The 16,943-nt window shown below is 41.0% G+C and overlaps 1 protein-coding gene across 2 annotated transcripts in view; it reads right to left on the bottom strand.

Moving 5' to 3' along the window:
* Positions 1 to 837: 837 nt before the first annotated feature.
* The window catches only part of lrrc75a (leucine rich repeat containing 75A), a 62,868-nt gene continuing 46,762 nt past the window's right edge, over positions 838 to 16,943 (bottom strand). For both annotated transcript variants that reach the window (XM_051397589.1, XM_051397590.1), the window contains exons 4-5: positions 6,926 to 7,199; positions 838 to 5,403 (exon numbers count right to left, since the gene is read on the bottom strand). In XM_051397589.1, the coding sequence (XP_051253549.1) occupies positions 4,777 to 5,403; positions 6,926 to 7,199 (901 nt within the window). In that variant the 3' untranslated portion in view covers positions 838 to 4,776. The remainder of the gene's footprint in view (positions 5,404 to 6,925; positions 7,200 to 16,943) is intronic.

Below are 16,943 nucleotides of genomic sequence, written 5' to 3'. Positions count from 1 at the left end.
TTCAATATTAGACTTAATAAAAACCTTTGCTAATGAATTAAAATGTATAACTACAGTCAACTTACTAACTTCTATTGTTGCATTATTAGAAACTATTGACCTGCTTACCAACATTTTTAACTGCAGACATGATAGTATATTACCATTTATTGGTGGTTTACAAACTGCGGACTGGAAGTTTTTTTAAATTAATGATTCAACAACTAGGAACACTTCTCACAACCTGGCAACACGTATGTTTTCTTATGAAAGGCTTGTAAATGATCTATGAAGTACATAATTTACTAACCAATGATAAAACCATTATTTATAACTTTGAATCATCTATAAATGGTCAGGAAGTGGTAACTCTCTCTTTCCTGTGTTGTAACACTCACACATTGTGTGGAGAAATGTTAAGAGTGCTGTCTTAAAAAAATAAACAGAAGTTTGGACATGCAGCATTACTAAATACTGAGGCCAGAAGTGTGGAATCAGTGCAGCAGTTTGAAGTGGTGCAGGTAATGTCAGAGGCATATTCCTCTACTACTTAAAAGTGGCGTACACATAAAATTCATATTGTGAGAAATATGTATGAAATACAAAATCAGATAACGACCAATGAACACATTTTCCAAAAAGGATGCATAAATTGAAATAAGAAACACATACTACTCCTTTCCAGTACGTTCAACTTGTCACAGCTACAATGCGGCTGAACGGGTGGATGCCCCTCCACTCAGAGGCCTGTATAGTCTCTGCTGGGCCCACATGCTGGATGCAGCTGGGGCCTACGATCCAAACCTTCTCACGCATCTTTTTATAATAATCAAGCACAAAAGTAAGAAAAGCCAAGACTTGTTTTTGTATCACAGAATTTATTGGGATCCATTGTGTAACAGAAAATAATACATTTTACAATTTCATGTGTAGATGAATGCACAGAGCATTCAATGAAGTGGCATGAAGATAAAAGATCCATGGGGAGAGTGACAGAAGAAGATACTGTATAGAGAATAATACAGAGGTTTACTTTATAATACATATCCAAGAAAGTTTCATGGAGAGAGAAAAAATCCAAGGCTACAGACACTCATTCCTTCAGATTCACATTACCATGTTCCTTTTTACATCTTACGATATATCAGCAGAGGCTTTAAGCGAGAGACATACACAACATCTTCTCCTCACATCCTCTGGTCACTTAAAGTATTCATAACCACTCTAGGGTCCAAGGCAAACACCAGCGTCTCACGTCTCACTGCAACATATGAAAGGACTCATTCTGCCTGTAGTGAAGAGCTGAGAGCCTTCAGTCACTGTATGAAGCGCCACTGGTGAAACTACAGAGCACTCTGGGAGAGAAAATCACCAAACAATAGGAACGTGGCTCCGATTTGAAATAGACTATTAACATAGAGGCGCAGTGAATGAAGGAAAGCTGAGCCACGTGTGAGTTTTTTTTTAGCTATATTCTCATGTGATACCAACAAACAGAGGGCATGAAGCTAGTTTGCAAAATCTTTGTATGTTTATATTCAAGCATTTTCAGAGCAATAAATTCAAAACAAATAAAAAGTTATTCTGTGTTGCAAACACACTTTATTCGTGTTAGGGCAGACAACCTTTGAAACTGTTTTTAGAAACCATGCATTCTTGTGTGAAATCAGATCGAAATGAGCCGTTGGTTCAGGTGAATGACCTCCAAAAGGCAGTCAGCTTGAGATCAAACTGCACCGAATCCCTTATATCAAAAAGTGGATGACACTGAGTGACGCATCAAAGGTTTCAAATTAAAAGCCCATATCTATGCTGATGTATGAGTCTAATTCCAGCTGTGATCTGTTTTTGCTTTGATTTGCAGTGACCTTAACATAAAAGCAGACAAAGTGCATGTCTTCAGCAGCGCATTACAAACATGCACACATAACTCTGATCTCCACCGTCTAACCCTCGCTCTCTGCTGCCGGAAGGCGTCCTGTTACAGTAGCGAGCAGAAAACCACAGAAAACCTGAGAATAGTCTTCCACAAGAGGTCTTGGTGTTGAAGTCAGTTTGACCCTGAGCACCGGGTCAACCAATGACTGCACACTGCGTCTAAAGCCAGCGATCCACACTGACCAATAGCTGATGGTATACAAACGTTCACAATCTGAACTCACTAAACAACAGTCAATATTTGACGTCCTTCCTTCCCACAATGGTTTCTGAACATCACTGTGGCTTTCAAGGACAACCTTCCTCTGTCTCATTAACCGTGAGGATGCACTCAGCTGAGCGGCCCACTTCTGTCCAGCATCACAACCCGCCTGCCTCGGTTTAAAGGGTTCATTGATTTTGCAGGGACAATGCAATATTAGCTTATAGTAAAGGTAGCTTAAAGGGAAATTTCTCTTTGTAATTAGCTTTCAGTGTAATGCTGCTGAATGCATGCAGTTAAGTCTGTGTTAATGAGGCGAGAGGGAACTGTTTTGTGTATGGAGAGCGTGCAGGTGGCATGTATGTGATTCACACGTTGTCAACCACATCTGCAAAGGTCAAAGGACGTGAGTTAGCACTGATAAACAGATGCAGAAGTAGACTTTTTTTTCTGGGCAGCAATAATTATTATGTTCATAATCATTACACCAATATGCAATGACGTATTACAAAATAGGTTTATACATTTAAAAATGGAATATATGTTAAATTGCTGAACTCTCTGTGAAGTCTCTGGATGTCTATTAGAAATGTATTGGATAACTTTTAAAGGTTTGCCTTGCCCTATCCATTGATTTCAATGATACCTTACTTGAACCAAGTTATTTACACTGATCAGGTCTTTTCAGACTTTTAATTTATTTTAGTTTCTTTAGATTAATCTTTGCTCATCAGAATGTGGTTTCAATTCAATCATTGTCCTAAAAGGGGAAATGGCTTTTCTATGATACTTTGAGGAACTAGAGCCAGTGTTTGAAAACATTGCAGTTCAACATGGCAGACTCCATGGAAGGCGACCCGCAGCCTTGTTTTAAGGTAACAAAAACATAAGGATACCTATTTTCAGGTAATTATACATACATATTATACTCCATTTCTGCTGATAGATCCTCCTAAATGTAAAAAAATCTGATCAGTATTTATAACTTGGTCCTCAGACCTCTCTTTATAAAGACAAACATGCTTTTCTGTATGAACTGTATGAACCTGATGATGAGCATCAGTCATTAAAGGCCTTCATTTTTGATGCCACACACATAAACAGCTCCAGAGATGAATGTACTGGCTCTTGGAGCAGCTGTATTGGGAAAAGTATACATGCATTTATTTATTTTTAACTGCTCCAGGATGATTTCCTTCTTTCTTTCTTCAGTTAATATTCAACAAAGTCCTCCACTCCATATCAGTAAAAGCTTTCCACCCAGTGCCTTTTCAGAACACAAATGAAGAGTCTGGTTCGCCTTTTTCACCAGCGTTTAAGCATTACTCATGTACAATATTGCTACCCCAGACCACATAAATAACATATATCCTGGAATCGAGTGGTATTCTTCTTTAAATAGCTAATCTACAATCTAAACAATCGCCCCTGCACAGATAAAAACAATATATACTGTATATACCGTACATCCAAAAATACAGCTTGTTTTTTTAAAGCTTTGCATGGACTATAAGTGACATGAATGGAAAGCATGGGCCGGTGAGAGCTACATACTGCATAAGGATATATAATCTGTTGTAACCCAGCGGACAGCGTACGTGAACGTGATCATAGCTGCGGCCTATATATAAACACAGCACTGTAAGCATGTGACACACACTAGTGTACAGTACTGTGGAGAGAAACATGACCTGGATTATGAGAGAAAGGCTACTAAATATTTCAGCTTGATACCCCAGCACTTTGCTATGGGACACATGGCAACATGATTATCACATTTATCTACTGTACAGCCAAGACCTTGTCCTTCCAAAACAGGACACGTTTTACTGTTTCCTTTCAGTCATCAGGCCTGTACTGAGTCCTTTTCTAAATCATCTTTATGTTTTGGTTTGAGCTGACTAATTTCATCTTCAGCGCACTTCTCTTCCACTAAAGCACTGTGCATCTGTTCATTTCCCAACAGGCGACTGATCTCAAAGCTGTTGGCTTGACTTCTGATTCCTGCCTATCTTCTGATCCATCTGGCTAGCCGTCTATGTATGTGGGAGGGAAACATTTTATATATTTCCATCTCAGGTTTTTGGCGAAAACATTTCTCAAAAAGGTTTAAGGGCCCCGACTAGTCTGTGTGTCTCTCTTGTTTTATGTTCTCTAGGTCTCTTTTTATCTCACACTCTGGGACCAGTAATAGGACGTGTCACAGGCACATGTAGGTATTAGCAGGGTAACCAGGAGGAAAGGACCTGAATAAAGGTTAACATTCTATACATAAAAGCCTCACGTGATATAATGAATCTGTCTATTCTACGCATTAGCATCCTTAGTCTATTCGTACTTTACACAACAGACAGTTATGATAAAACAGACGTCCTGTTGGGGATTGTCTTCTCATGTTACATTTACCAGGAGTCACTGGGGTTCAGCTGTGACTCCGCCAGTATCTGAGCGCTGCGGCGGCTGGTCACAAATCAGATCAGTGGAGGGAGTATCGAGTGGCGTGTTCATATGGATTACATCCTTCCAGCGCCGCAGCCTGTTTGACTTTGAGCGTGCTCAGCTAGCCTCCGCAGGACACAAAGTCTTCTCTCACCTCCTTCCACACAGGACTCGACACAGGAGGGGAAACATAAGCAGAGCGGAGCAGGGAGCGGCAATCAGGTCAAGTGGTCTGATTGGTCGGTCACCTCGTCTAAGTCGTCCTCCTCTGCTCTCATTGGCTCAACGGCTCCAAAGGAGAGCTGCGACTGGCTGGAGCAGGAGAGACGGGAGGAGTGGCTCTGTGTGTCGTCCTCGTCCTCCACCACCACTGCCGCTCTCCTCCCCGGGTGCTGCTCTCTCCTCTGCGTCTCCTTCTCTCTCCCCTCGTCCTCCTGCTCACCTCTCCTCCCCCTCCCCCTGCCCACGACCTTCCTCTGCTCCTCCAGCGTCCACATGCTCTCCTCCTCATCCTCCTTCCCCTGCACCTCCCTGTCGAAGTCCAGCAGCTCCTCCATCATCTCCTCTATCTCCATCTCCCCGTCCAGCTCCTCCTCCACCTCCGACCGGAGCTCGCCCATGCTCTCAGTCCGGTTGGTGTCGTCCGTCTCCTCCTCTTCCCCAAGCCCCCTCAGCCTCTCTGGGGGGTCGCTGGCCTGGCTCTCTCCAAACTCCAGGATGGTGGGCAGGTTTCCCTGCTTGGGACAGCGCTTTCTCAGGCTGACCAGGAAGGGCTGCGGCAGGGAGAAGATGTCCACATTGTTGCCCAGGTCGATCCATGTCACGCTGGGGAAGCTGCCTGGATCCTAGGGTCGAAAAAAATCAACATTGTATTATTAAAATAATAATTAAAATTAAGAATTTTAATTATTTATTGAAAACATCATCAAGTAAATTATTGCTGTCAGGACGACGGTTCACGTCTTCCAGCCTTTACGCAGACTTGTTGAACAAGAGGTTCCTTCAGTTATGATAAATGGAGCTAAAATCTTCTGTGTTTCTGCCAACAGCTGAATGTTTGAGCCATTTGTTCTAATGGCTGCCAGATGCTGCTTTTAAGACAGCTCAGACTATTAAAATAACGAGAAAATCCACAACTTCAAGTCAGCGTGACCTCTGGGAGTAGTGCATCAAACCACAATGTCCCCAGTTCAAGTCTCCTGCCTTCTCTCTGCTCTCAAGTCTTTCATAAAATACTTAAAGATCCCATCTAGACATATGTTACGACATATACAAATAGTCTGATTTTTCTGCAAAAAAGAAAAATGGTGTAATTTCCACATTAAAATACTTAAAAAGTCATCTCCTCCTTCTACCTAATTAAAACTTCCACAATCTCTGAATATTCAGATGTTGTTCATTTCTAAAGTTTTGCTGCTGGACACAAGATGTCTCCTACTTCACTGTAAAGTCCATTCTCAGTGGATGTGCACTGGTGGATCACACTTGTATAAGTTGCATACTGCACCAGGAAAAAATATGGCTAGCATTGTTGCCTGCTACAATGCCATTCTTGTTTACCACCAGTCGGTTCCAAATACAGAAACGTTTTTAAAATTGAGCACTTTTAGGGCGTTTCCACCTTCCTAGGGAACCAAGGAAAAAATGTAAGAAACTTTAATTGCTTTTGACCAAATGGACCAGCAACTAAATTCAGTTCCTCTAACAGGAATTAAACTAGCAGGATCTGTAGTTCCAAAACATCCATGCTCTCACTGTACTCTCTACCTTACACCCATCCATTCATGGAGTCACACAGCAGTAAATATAAAGATCACGACACGTGTTGCTTGTTTCCTTGAGTGCGAAAATGTTGTCTTATTTTTAATCAGACTAATGACTGAAGTGCGTAATTTTCCTGGTTCTTCAGGTGTGGCAAATACTTTTTAGTTGCTACATTAGTTCCTGAGTTTAGTTCCTGTGGCTTCTTAGTAGCTCAGAATTATTTAGTGGAAAAGGGATACCATTGACTATGTATGACGTTTTTCTACTATAAAAATATTGATCGATAAAGACACTCAGGCTTAAAGAGAAGTATATTTGGGATCAGAGTGTGGGTCCAACCTCAGCTCTACCTGGGGGTTTTCTGTGTAATTTTGTGACCACCAACATCTGTGTAGTTTATGCCAAAGACACACTGTGGACTGAGTCAAATACTGATAGAAAATAATGGTTGTCCTTCAGTAAGGATGAGGGAGACAACATTCTCTGCAACAGAAAGCAAGGGATCTCATTTACAGGAATGATACTAACAGTAATACTATACTATATTGTCATTATATTTGACAAATATATGAAGATATTCTAAAAGATATGGGATTTTCTGACCTTCAGGGCATCAGTCAACTCCTTCAGAACAGTTCTGGTCAGCCTGTTTCCATTCAGTGCCAGGGTCTCTAGGTGCGGCAGGGAGGCCAGCGTAGGCAGCAGCAGGAAGAACGCCTCGTCCGTCAGCTCGGTGAAGCCCAGCTCCAAGCTGACCACAGTGCACGCGTGGCGCTGTAGGTGTGCACACACCCGCTCCATGTCCCGAGCCGTCAGAGGGATACCGGACAGATCCAACGCCCCGCTGGACAGAGGGGCCGACAGCACCGCCTTCAAACTGGAGATGGACACATGAGCAAATGTTAGAACCTAAACGCTTTTTAGGGCCAATATAGACCCAATATTTTATTTATGTAATTATGCATCTGATTTTTTATTTTTTTTTGCACTGTTCATCTATTTATCCATAAATGCCAAGGGCATCTTACATTTTCATAATATTGCAATATTGTACTGCACTCTCAAGATGTACATAATAATTATATCACACATTTTGCAACATTATACCTCCACTAATCACATAAAACCTGCAACTTCACACTTCAAAGTGACAGCATGGTAATGTTTCTCTTTCCATGTTTGCATCCTGGTGGCTGTAATTTATTCACTGTGCAGAACCCACAACACTACGCACTGCTCTATAGGTTGCTGAGCCGACTGTAGCAGACTTCACTGATTCTTCTGAAACAAACTGCAACACTCAAAACAAAACTTTGATCAACTTAGGTAACACTTTATTTGGATAGATATACAGATAGTTTAGAGAGTATTTGTAACATTTCAACAGCTTATTAGTTGAGATTCAACAACCATTTCCTGATATTACACCACTATGGTTAATGTTCATGAATGATCATATACTCTACAGATAATCTGTTAAACATACACAGGAAAAGCAAAACAGTTCCAAATACTCAAGTTTATTATCATCAGGATATTTAATTATTTAATTTAATCCTTGATATTCTGTTCAAATATGAAGACACTGAGGTGAATTGAATGGGAGGAATAGTTGGACATTTTATGAAACAGAGGCTGAGACAAGATCTATATCTGTAACAAAGCTGGAGTCAGCAGCTGGTTACCTTAGCTTAGCACAAACACTGGCTCTGTCTGCAGGTAAAAACAAAAATTCAGCTACGAGCTCCTCTAAACTCTCTAATAAACGTGTGTGATATTGATCTTCTCATCCATCTCTCGGCAAGAAAGTGAACAGGTGTATTTCCCAAAATGTGGAAACTTCAAAGGCAATCTGTCCATTAAAGCCCTGTGGTGAACCCTACTGTGGAGATGGAGACTAAACACAAAGAGAAAAAGTCCTCTGCATAAGGTAATGTGCGCAGAAAGTATGCACTGTACCTTGGCAGGTAATGGAAACTACATAAACAGCACACTTGAGAACCACAAACACTGCAGCTGGATCACGCTCTGGAGACACACACACAAAGACAGAGAGACACTAAGGGGATTTAGGGCTTAAGAAACTGAAGTTTGGAGAATGAAAAATGGCTGGTTGAGCAGCAAAACACTTAAAGCTATACTCTCCAACCACATGGTCTGAGCTAAAAATAAACTCAGTGGGGCGTCTGGATTTGGCAGAGAATTACGCGAGCCGAGCACGAGGGGCTGATCTGGGGTCTGGTCCACAAACAAAGAAAAACTGAGATCGGGAATTTAATTTTTACAGCTTACAAATGAAAACAATTCTTGTAATACTCACTGGACTTTGTCGATTATCACCCACAAATAACACACTTGCAGAGGTTTGGGAACACACACACACACACACACACACACACACACACACACACACACACACACACACACACACACACAAAGTATACCTCATTTGGGATTAACCCACTGGCAGTCAATCTGTTCCTAAAGCTGGTTAGAGGTTCACTGAGAAAGGGTGACTGTGGTAGAGACTGTGGGATCCAACTATCATCCGCAGTTAACAGCTGAATATATTTATCTATTCACATACCAGAGAGACTTCAGAGGAATCTAGGCCAGAGCAGCCCAAAGCAAAGCAGCGAACAAACGTAGGTCAAATTTAGCCTTCCAAAAATGTTCTCCCAAGGGTTACAAGGAGCGATCTATCACTGCGTTATATTTTTGGTTTGATCTTTGAGGCAAAACATGCAACTGGCTGTCAATCTACCAACACCATTTGGGATTGGGGGGTTGAAATAGCTAGTAATTGTACGAGTGTTTCCTACACTTGAAAAAAAAACAACATTCTGCTCCTTTCTTTTTCTAAATTAAAGACTTATTATCTCATAATTATGAAATGATTTTTCACTATTGATGACTGTTTTTCTGAATTAACGAGATACCACAAGCACGCTCTCCATGCCCAGGGCCGGCTCTCAGACCCCTTGAGCCTAACCCAGCTTATGCAGTGCTCTGTGTCACCTTCAACCTTAATTAATTCAGAAAAACACACACACACACACACACACACACACACACACATATATATATATATATATATATATATATATATATATATATATATATATTTTTTTTTAATGAAAAACAATCTCTAACCAATAATATAATTATAAGATAATAAGTCATTAATTCAGAAAAACAGAATTTTTGTTTTCGATTGAATGCTTCTATAAAATTGTATCGATTTTTAGCCACACCCGTAGTACGGCACCAGGGATGACAATGTTGTCTGATCGGCCAACCACAAAGCACTGAGACACAGCCTGGGTTTACAATGCGATACTCTACTTACTCCATCAGTTTGTTCTGGTGCAATCTGCACACGTTAGGACAGCCACACCAAAATCAGGCTTCCTCATTACTGCATAACAAAGACATTAGAAATTAGAGACTGGCAGTTTATTCTTCAGCACTGTGCAGATACATTTTTTCAGCCTCTAGCCTTCACGTGACAGTTCAAATCTGGATAGCTCATCCGTTCTCTTTTCACATGACTTATGTGTTCTGTTCTGTTATAGACCTTCTTGTCTGTAATGGGGTCTGAACAAGTCTCTTGTGAACCACACAGTCAGGGATCTCAGGGGACGTCACCATGTCACTGCAGTTTATTTTGCAGTTACACATCTCCAGCTCAGAGAGAGCTTCATAATCAGAGCAGGAACTGTATTAAAAGACATCTAAAAATTAGTGAAATGAATACCTCAAATGATCCCAAGCAGCTGCAATATATAATGTTTATGCTCCAGTGGTTACATATTTTATTTTTGTTGCTATTATTAAACAAAAGTGGCCAATAAAAAGCAGTACCAAGGTTTCCACAGAACTGAATCTAATTAGGTTGGCTTGTTCCACTGCAGTCCCTCCCCTCTGAATCATTGTCACTACCACTACTTTAACACATTCCCTGTGGGAAATCTGGATATGTAAGCGCCGGCAACAGCTGTTCTCTGTAACATCATTCTGTGCTCACAATTTGAAAATTAGCATTACATGCACCAAAACACAGTAAATAACCACATATAGTACAATGTTTATCCTGCATTCATTGATGCTTTGAGCACTTGAGGGAAGGAGAGCGAACCGTGACGTGTATCACCTTATAAAGTTGATACAGAGTCATGTTTCTGTCCACCTGATGAATGTAAGTCCAATGTTCGCTCTTGTTTTAGCTCTGCTTCTCTTAATCTGCTTAATGCCACACGTTCACCAGCTAGTCGCTGACTCTCTCTGTCTGGTCAGGTAGCGTGCAGTGGGTTTAAGAGAACACTGAGGGGAAATAATTATATAATTATCAGTGGGTTAGTTACTGCAACTGACCCCTTTCATATTACAAATAGTAATTTGATCCATTGTTAATTAATATTTATTACAGCAGTTTTTAAAAAGGACAGGAAAAGTTTGCTGATATATTTATCTTACTGTCAACAAATCCGATAAAAAAACAAAAACCAGCAATGAACTGATCCAATGACACACATTATGTGTGTAGCTAAAGCCTGATGTAGCTATTATAACACCTTGTGGTTGACTGTAGTTTATTTCAAGTCAATACACCATCCTGGTGTTCTACATACTCAGTGCACCAAATGTGTATTAATCTGCACCTGAAACTAGTCCCAAACAACAACAACCATATTGAAAGTGCATACTATAAATATATAATGAAACTATTTATCTGTGATGTCTTAAACAATTTACCAATGGGCTTGAAACCTGACTGCGCCAAGTGGTTTGTTGCACAGAACCATCTATTATTGTTGGTAACGGTTAGAAAAAGGGCAGGTACTTTTTTCCATCAAGGAAAACCTTCAGTGCTGTTCTTTGCTATTCTTTCAGTATATATGGAGGGTTGCAGGTGGAGAGATCCGCTTTTTGAGGGTTGACATGAAAGTAAAGTTTTTGACTACCAGTTTTATACGTACATTTTGTATTTTTACACTAAAAACTTTGCAACAAGTCACTTCTTGCAAGTAAATGCAAATTAACTAAAAAAAAACACACCTTGAGGCTGAGGCTGGGTAAGTGGTCTACAACCACTTCCCACAGAGGCCCTGGAGGTTTGTGCACCAACCCAACTCCACACAGCAGCCCATTTCCTCCTCACTGAGTGAAAGTGTGGTAATTAGTTAACACAGCTGGCGCTGCAATGCCCTCGTCCCTCCATTACACGTGGTCTGAGATCACTGATCTAATCGTTTCAGCTCATATTCTCCTCCCATGCTCCCGTTCTCCACCTGCAGATCTGTGTCTGATGTGTTATAAGCATGGGGAAATGTTTCTGGTTTTCTGGACTTCTGTTCCAGGCTTCACTCCTTCCCCCTCTCTTTACCCAGACAGACAATCTACCACTCCTCTACAACAGCACCCCGCCCTCCTCAGTTTAAAGCAATAAACAAAATAGGCAAGAGTAATATCGTGCAAATAAAAAGCAGATGAGACGCTGAGAGAGCTCATGATGTATTTGGCTTCAGACCAGAATCCCACGCTACAGAGAGAGAGACACACCCCCGCTCCCTCTGAACTGAGATCACCCGCCCCCGTCTGGACAACAACCAGCGGGATGGTGGGACGGAGGGCTGAGTGTGTCATCCGAGACATACACAGATATAAACGGACCTCTTACACTCATATTGTTGCTGACAATAACCAGAGGTTTAACAGTCAGTTACTGTTGCTATGCCTGTCAGGCTGTCTATTCTAGTGCAGCACATTTATAACACAGAGTTTACTGATAACAGTGGAAGATTTAAAACTCAAAGTCATTTCTGAAACAACCTTCCTGTGTCCTTGATTTCAGACAGAGGCAGACTAAAGCAGCAGCTCCTGGTTTCTATCCATTGATTGTTCTGCCTGAAATGACAACTGTCACTGGCTCAGCTGCACCAGCAGCTAGCTACTTAGCTAATCAAGCTAATGTTAGCGTCTAAGCTGGTTGAATAAGCTGCACTGACTGTTTCTTTATGTGTGCAGCTAACTCGATCTAAAACAAGAACCCTGTAAAAGGGTAAAAAGGGTTGTAAATAGGCATTGATTGATTCAGAGGTGGGGGTATTCAGATTATTTACTTAATGAAAGCAGCAATACCTTCATATCAAAATACACCTTTACAAAAGTCCCGTGGAAGTACATAAGTACGAAATGTACTTAAAGGTCCGGTTTTATTGGATCGTTATTACAGATGTACTAATATGTAAGCAATACATATTAGTCTAATCTTTACCTATGCATCATATTATATAATTTTTTTTATTGCATAATCACAAAAGTAGCTATAGCTGTGAAATAAATGTTGTGCAGGAACAAGTACAATGTTTGCAAGTGAAATGTAGTAAAAAAGTAACAAGAAATGAAAATACTAAAGTAATGTACAAGTATGTTGAAATTGTACTGAATTACAGTACTAGAGTAACTGTACTCTCTGGTAGTTACTTTCTGCCACTGACTTGAAGGCTGCATACATGATACTGTGCTACAACACTGACACTAAAGCTACATGTACGAGGCAAAAGGTCAGCATCTTCACCCGGTGATGATCCATGTACAGTTAGTCCAAGTAGTACATCATATTGTGCCAACATAACACTGTGTGGCTGTTTAGCTAGCTTACAGTATATACTTGTTCGTATTTTTAAACAGTATGTTTTTACATTTAGGGCTATATTTTCGTGGACCGGCGCCACGGCACAGATCGCACTAAGGTGTGTTCTGCCCAGTGTGTCAGGGTCAGGCCAGATTCACTTTTGGTATTTTCAAAGGCTCACTGGACGCACACTTGAATACGCGGTGGGATCAGAAATAATGTATTCTCATGCATTACACATGTGCGCCTGTCCAATCAGAACAAATCCTAGGCAGGACATCTGTCCTGCAAAGCGATCCAACAAGGAGCTACCGAAAGGAACGCTTATCTCCTCCATGGAAATTATTCCTATAATAAAAGATTGATATTTGAGCAAAATCAAACCAACTGTGAGTTGATAAATGTGTGTTTTACTACACAGGTAACCGTTAAGGGGTAACCGTTAAATTTGAAAATACAATTTGGCAAAATATAACAGATATGGCTGCACGCTTTGGGAAATAGCGGAAGGGAAGGAGTAAGCAGATATTTCCTGAAAGACAGAATCCACTGGAAGGGTCCTTTAACTCCCCTCTGTGTGACATCATTATTTTACCTTTTGTCACCTTTCTCCTTTTCTCTCTTGGGCATGAATAGATTGTGGTCTGGTTTGACCTGACTGATTACGACACTGATCTATTATATAATGGAGATGGAAATTTCCATAAATCTATTAGGAACAAAAAAGGCTAATTCAGGCCCAATGTTCCCATGCTGATAGTCTGATGGCCTGCGTACCTCCAATTATCACATTGACGAAAATAATATCTTGTGAGTCATAAGCTGCTCCTCCACTTATTCCCAGAAGTCTAGTCTGTACAAATACACAGGGATCTCGTCATGGCTTGGATTTCATATTGCATCTCTGAAAATGTCACTTCTGTCTCAGCTCGTCTCCGCATCACCACAATGCCTAACTGCATTCCCCTCCATCTCTCCATCTCTCTATATGATCCATCCAGCCATATATATCCACAAATCCCCGTCATGCGCACCCTCCTGTCTCTGCCCATGAAACCAGCGGCATCCTCTTCAGACGTAATCCATTATTCTGGGATTTTTTACGTAACACATTCACTTATTGGAATATGGGAAGAATACATTGCACATTCCATGTATGCCTTATTTCTCCTCTGCCTGTCTGCCTGTGTGTCTGTCTCCCCCAGAGATCATTTATCGCCTAGTCAGCTGGTGTGTTTGTGTGCACCGAGGACTCCGAAGACGGCGTCTCCTCCTGCCTCCCCTTTCCTTTCCTTTCCTCTCCTGTTAGGAAGGTGAAGGTGAGAAAGCACCTCATCCTCCCTTTCCTCCTGTGCACAAGGTTTGCAAAGGTGGTGTAGAGGGTGTGAGCGCTTAGAGTTGTCTGCCTGAGTGTGTTAGCACAATAGATGAGCAGGAGAAACATTTCATCTCAGATGCAGGATTGCTCTCATGCAGGACATATTCAAGACAAATCACTGACTCTACTGCAGTCGTTTTGCTTAAGTTTTATCTAATCATGTGCCATTAAGAGCTGTATTTATGCACAGTCATTCCAAGCAATCACTGGAGCATCTGATTACACTGATTAGGCCATCCAGAGAGGAGGAGCTTGGGAAATCAGCTGCGTGAGTGCTCAGGTGGAAGAAAATCCAGCAAACGCATTGCTCTCTGTGACACTGGATGGACACCACTTGTCCGGCTGCTGCACCATCTCCTGATGAGACAGAATCATGTCTATTGTTCCCTCTTGTCCAGGTGAGTTTTTTTCTAGTGTACTCTCCCAAGTGGCTGAAGCACACAGACATTCAGGTGACTCATATAAAGCTTTTAATGGTTTAGCTCCTTTGAATGGAGGCAGAAATTTGGAGCCAAAGTAGGAGACACTATCAACTACAAATTGAAAGACAATTACCGATAATGCAAAATGTAATTATAAAAACCTTTATTTTGAATTACTTTGAGGGCTGGCATGCAGCATAATAATGTTCTTTTCACTTCTTCCTTTAAAGGACCAGTGTGTAGGATTTAGTGGCATCTAACAGTGTAGTTGTAGATTGCAACGCTCGCGTTTCGCTGCTCCCAGCTAGTAGCTAACTTTGTCTCTCTGCTGTTTGGTGCTGAGCAGGTAGTGTACAGTGTTTTTACTGGTAATGGTTGATTACAGGGGTTAATGAGAGCCGTGAGACTGGACCACATAGGCCTTTTCCACCAACAGGGAACCAGCTAGTTCAAGCACCTAGTTTCAAATCAAAATAAATTAGTGTGGAACCTGAAAAGTTGGTTCTCATCTGGGACCAAAAAATAACACGTTTTCCTTGGGAACCAAAGTGGGTGTGTCATATTCTACCAACTAATTTGGTGGAAAAGGGACCACAGAAGATGTGTCACAAAACCAAAACAATGAGGCAAACAGGACACCATTGAGCTGGCTAATAGTTCTGGTTGCATAATGAGCAACTATTCTTTGTTGGTCTTTTTAGTCAATGACAGTATCAAAAATACTGACAATGTCAGGATTAAAGGTCCAGTGTGTAACATTTCAGTGAAAATAAGTGAGCTGCAATCTGCAACCACATTGCTAGATGCCACTAAATTCTACACAGCATATTCTCAGCTGCCAGCACCAGCAACAGGAAACTGAGCAACTTTGGATGTTTGGGAACATAAAATGTTCCATGTAGAAATGATTGTACACCAATTTACTGTCATAAAGAAAAGAATTTCTGACATCGTTGCAAAGTTCAGTTATTATCTTTTAGTTGAATAATGTGAAGAAGAAACCAAACCGTGACGGAAGCAGTTGGATTCTATTCAGCTATTCATCTACAAAATACACTGGCAACAATCAAGAGTTACTCTGTACAAAGTGTCTTTATCTGTGTCAGGCAGCAGTGGAGCTCAGTGGGTAATGCCATTATTCATACAGCTACAAGAGGTCACTGGTCCACTGGGAATAAACATGAGTCACATTAAGGCACAAACAAATGATGGTGTTGTTTGGTGGAGGAGGCTGGAGATGGAAATTCAAACCATCCGTCCTTTTATATGTGTTTCAAATGTCCCTATGTATTCATATCCAACCATGCCAATGCATTTAAAGTAGATGACCTGTGTGGCACTATGTCACCGTACAGCAGCAAGCTTTACATCACAGACACACACAGCAAAGGTTACATTTGAATTTCAGTACTTTACCACTCTCTGCTGCATAATGAGAAGAATTATCATGTTTCTACACAAGTATATGTTTTGCAGATGAGAGTGGACGGTCCACAGCTTATTTTTGAGCTTTTTGAGACATGTTGAAGTGAGAAGGACACGGTGGGATTAAAGACATGCTCCGCTTCACCATCTGGACTCACAAATAAAAAAAGTCACAGTCTTTTCTTTCCAAACCCTGTGAGAGCCGATCATTAAAATGTATCAAAAGCACAATCTGCCTGAATCACCTCTTTTACTGAATCTTTCATTGTCTCCTACTCACACAGCACCGCTGGAGGTTCCATTATAATCTCATATATTTTTAGAAATGGGTGTTTCATTGTTTCCCTGTTCTCCTCTGTGTGCAAGGAACACAGAGTTATTGTAAAGCCACTAACAGCCGCGGGGTAACTGTGCTGTTTGGTGAGGGAAGGCAGAAGTGTACAATTTGGGACCTGGGATTGGAGGGCAGAGAGGATGATTCAGAGGACGAGTCAGGGGAAAGTAAGAAAAGATTTGAAATAAAATGAGAAAAGTGAGAGAAAGAAAATTAATCATTTTGAATAGCTCAAAAAAATATTGAAACTGCATTATCTCACAATTGTAAGTCATAGCTTGCATTAATATTTCAAGACTGAAATTCCCACTCCAACTTATTTTGACAACTGCAAGCTTTTGTGGCTGCTCAAACACAAAGCAGACTTAACAGCTTGTTTTTGCCAAATTACTTTACCCTACATTTTTACACACACATCTGTACTT

This window comes from Dicentrarchus labrax, unplaced genomic scaffold, assembly GCF_905237075.1.
Source record: "Dicentrarchus labrax unplaced genomic scaffold, dlabrax2021, whole genome shotgun sequence".
NCBI classification, from domain to species: domain Eukaryota; kingdom Metazoa; phylum Chordata; class Actinopteri; family Moronidae; genus Dicentrarchus; species Dicentrarchus labrax.
Note: the sequence above shows the minus strand (reverse complement) of the source record. Positions and strands in the feature narration are given on the sequence as shown.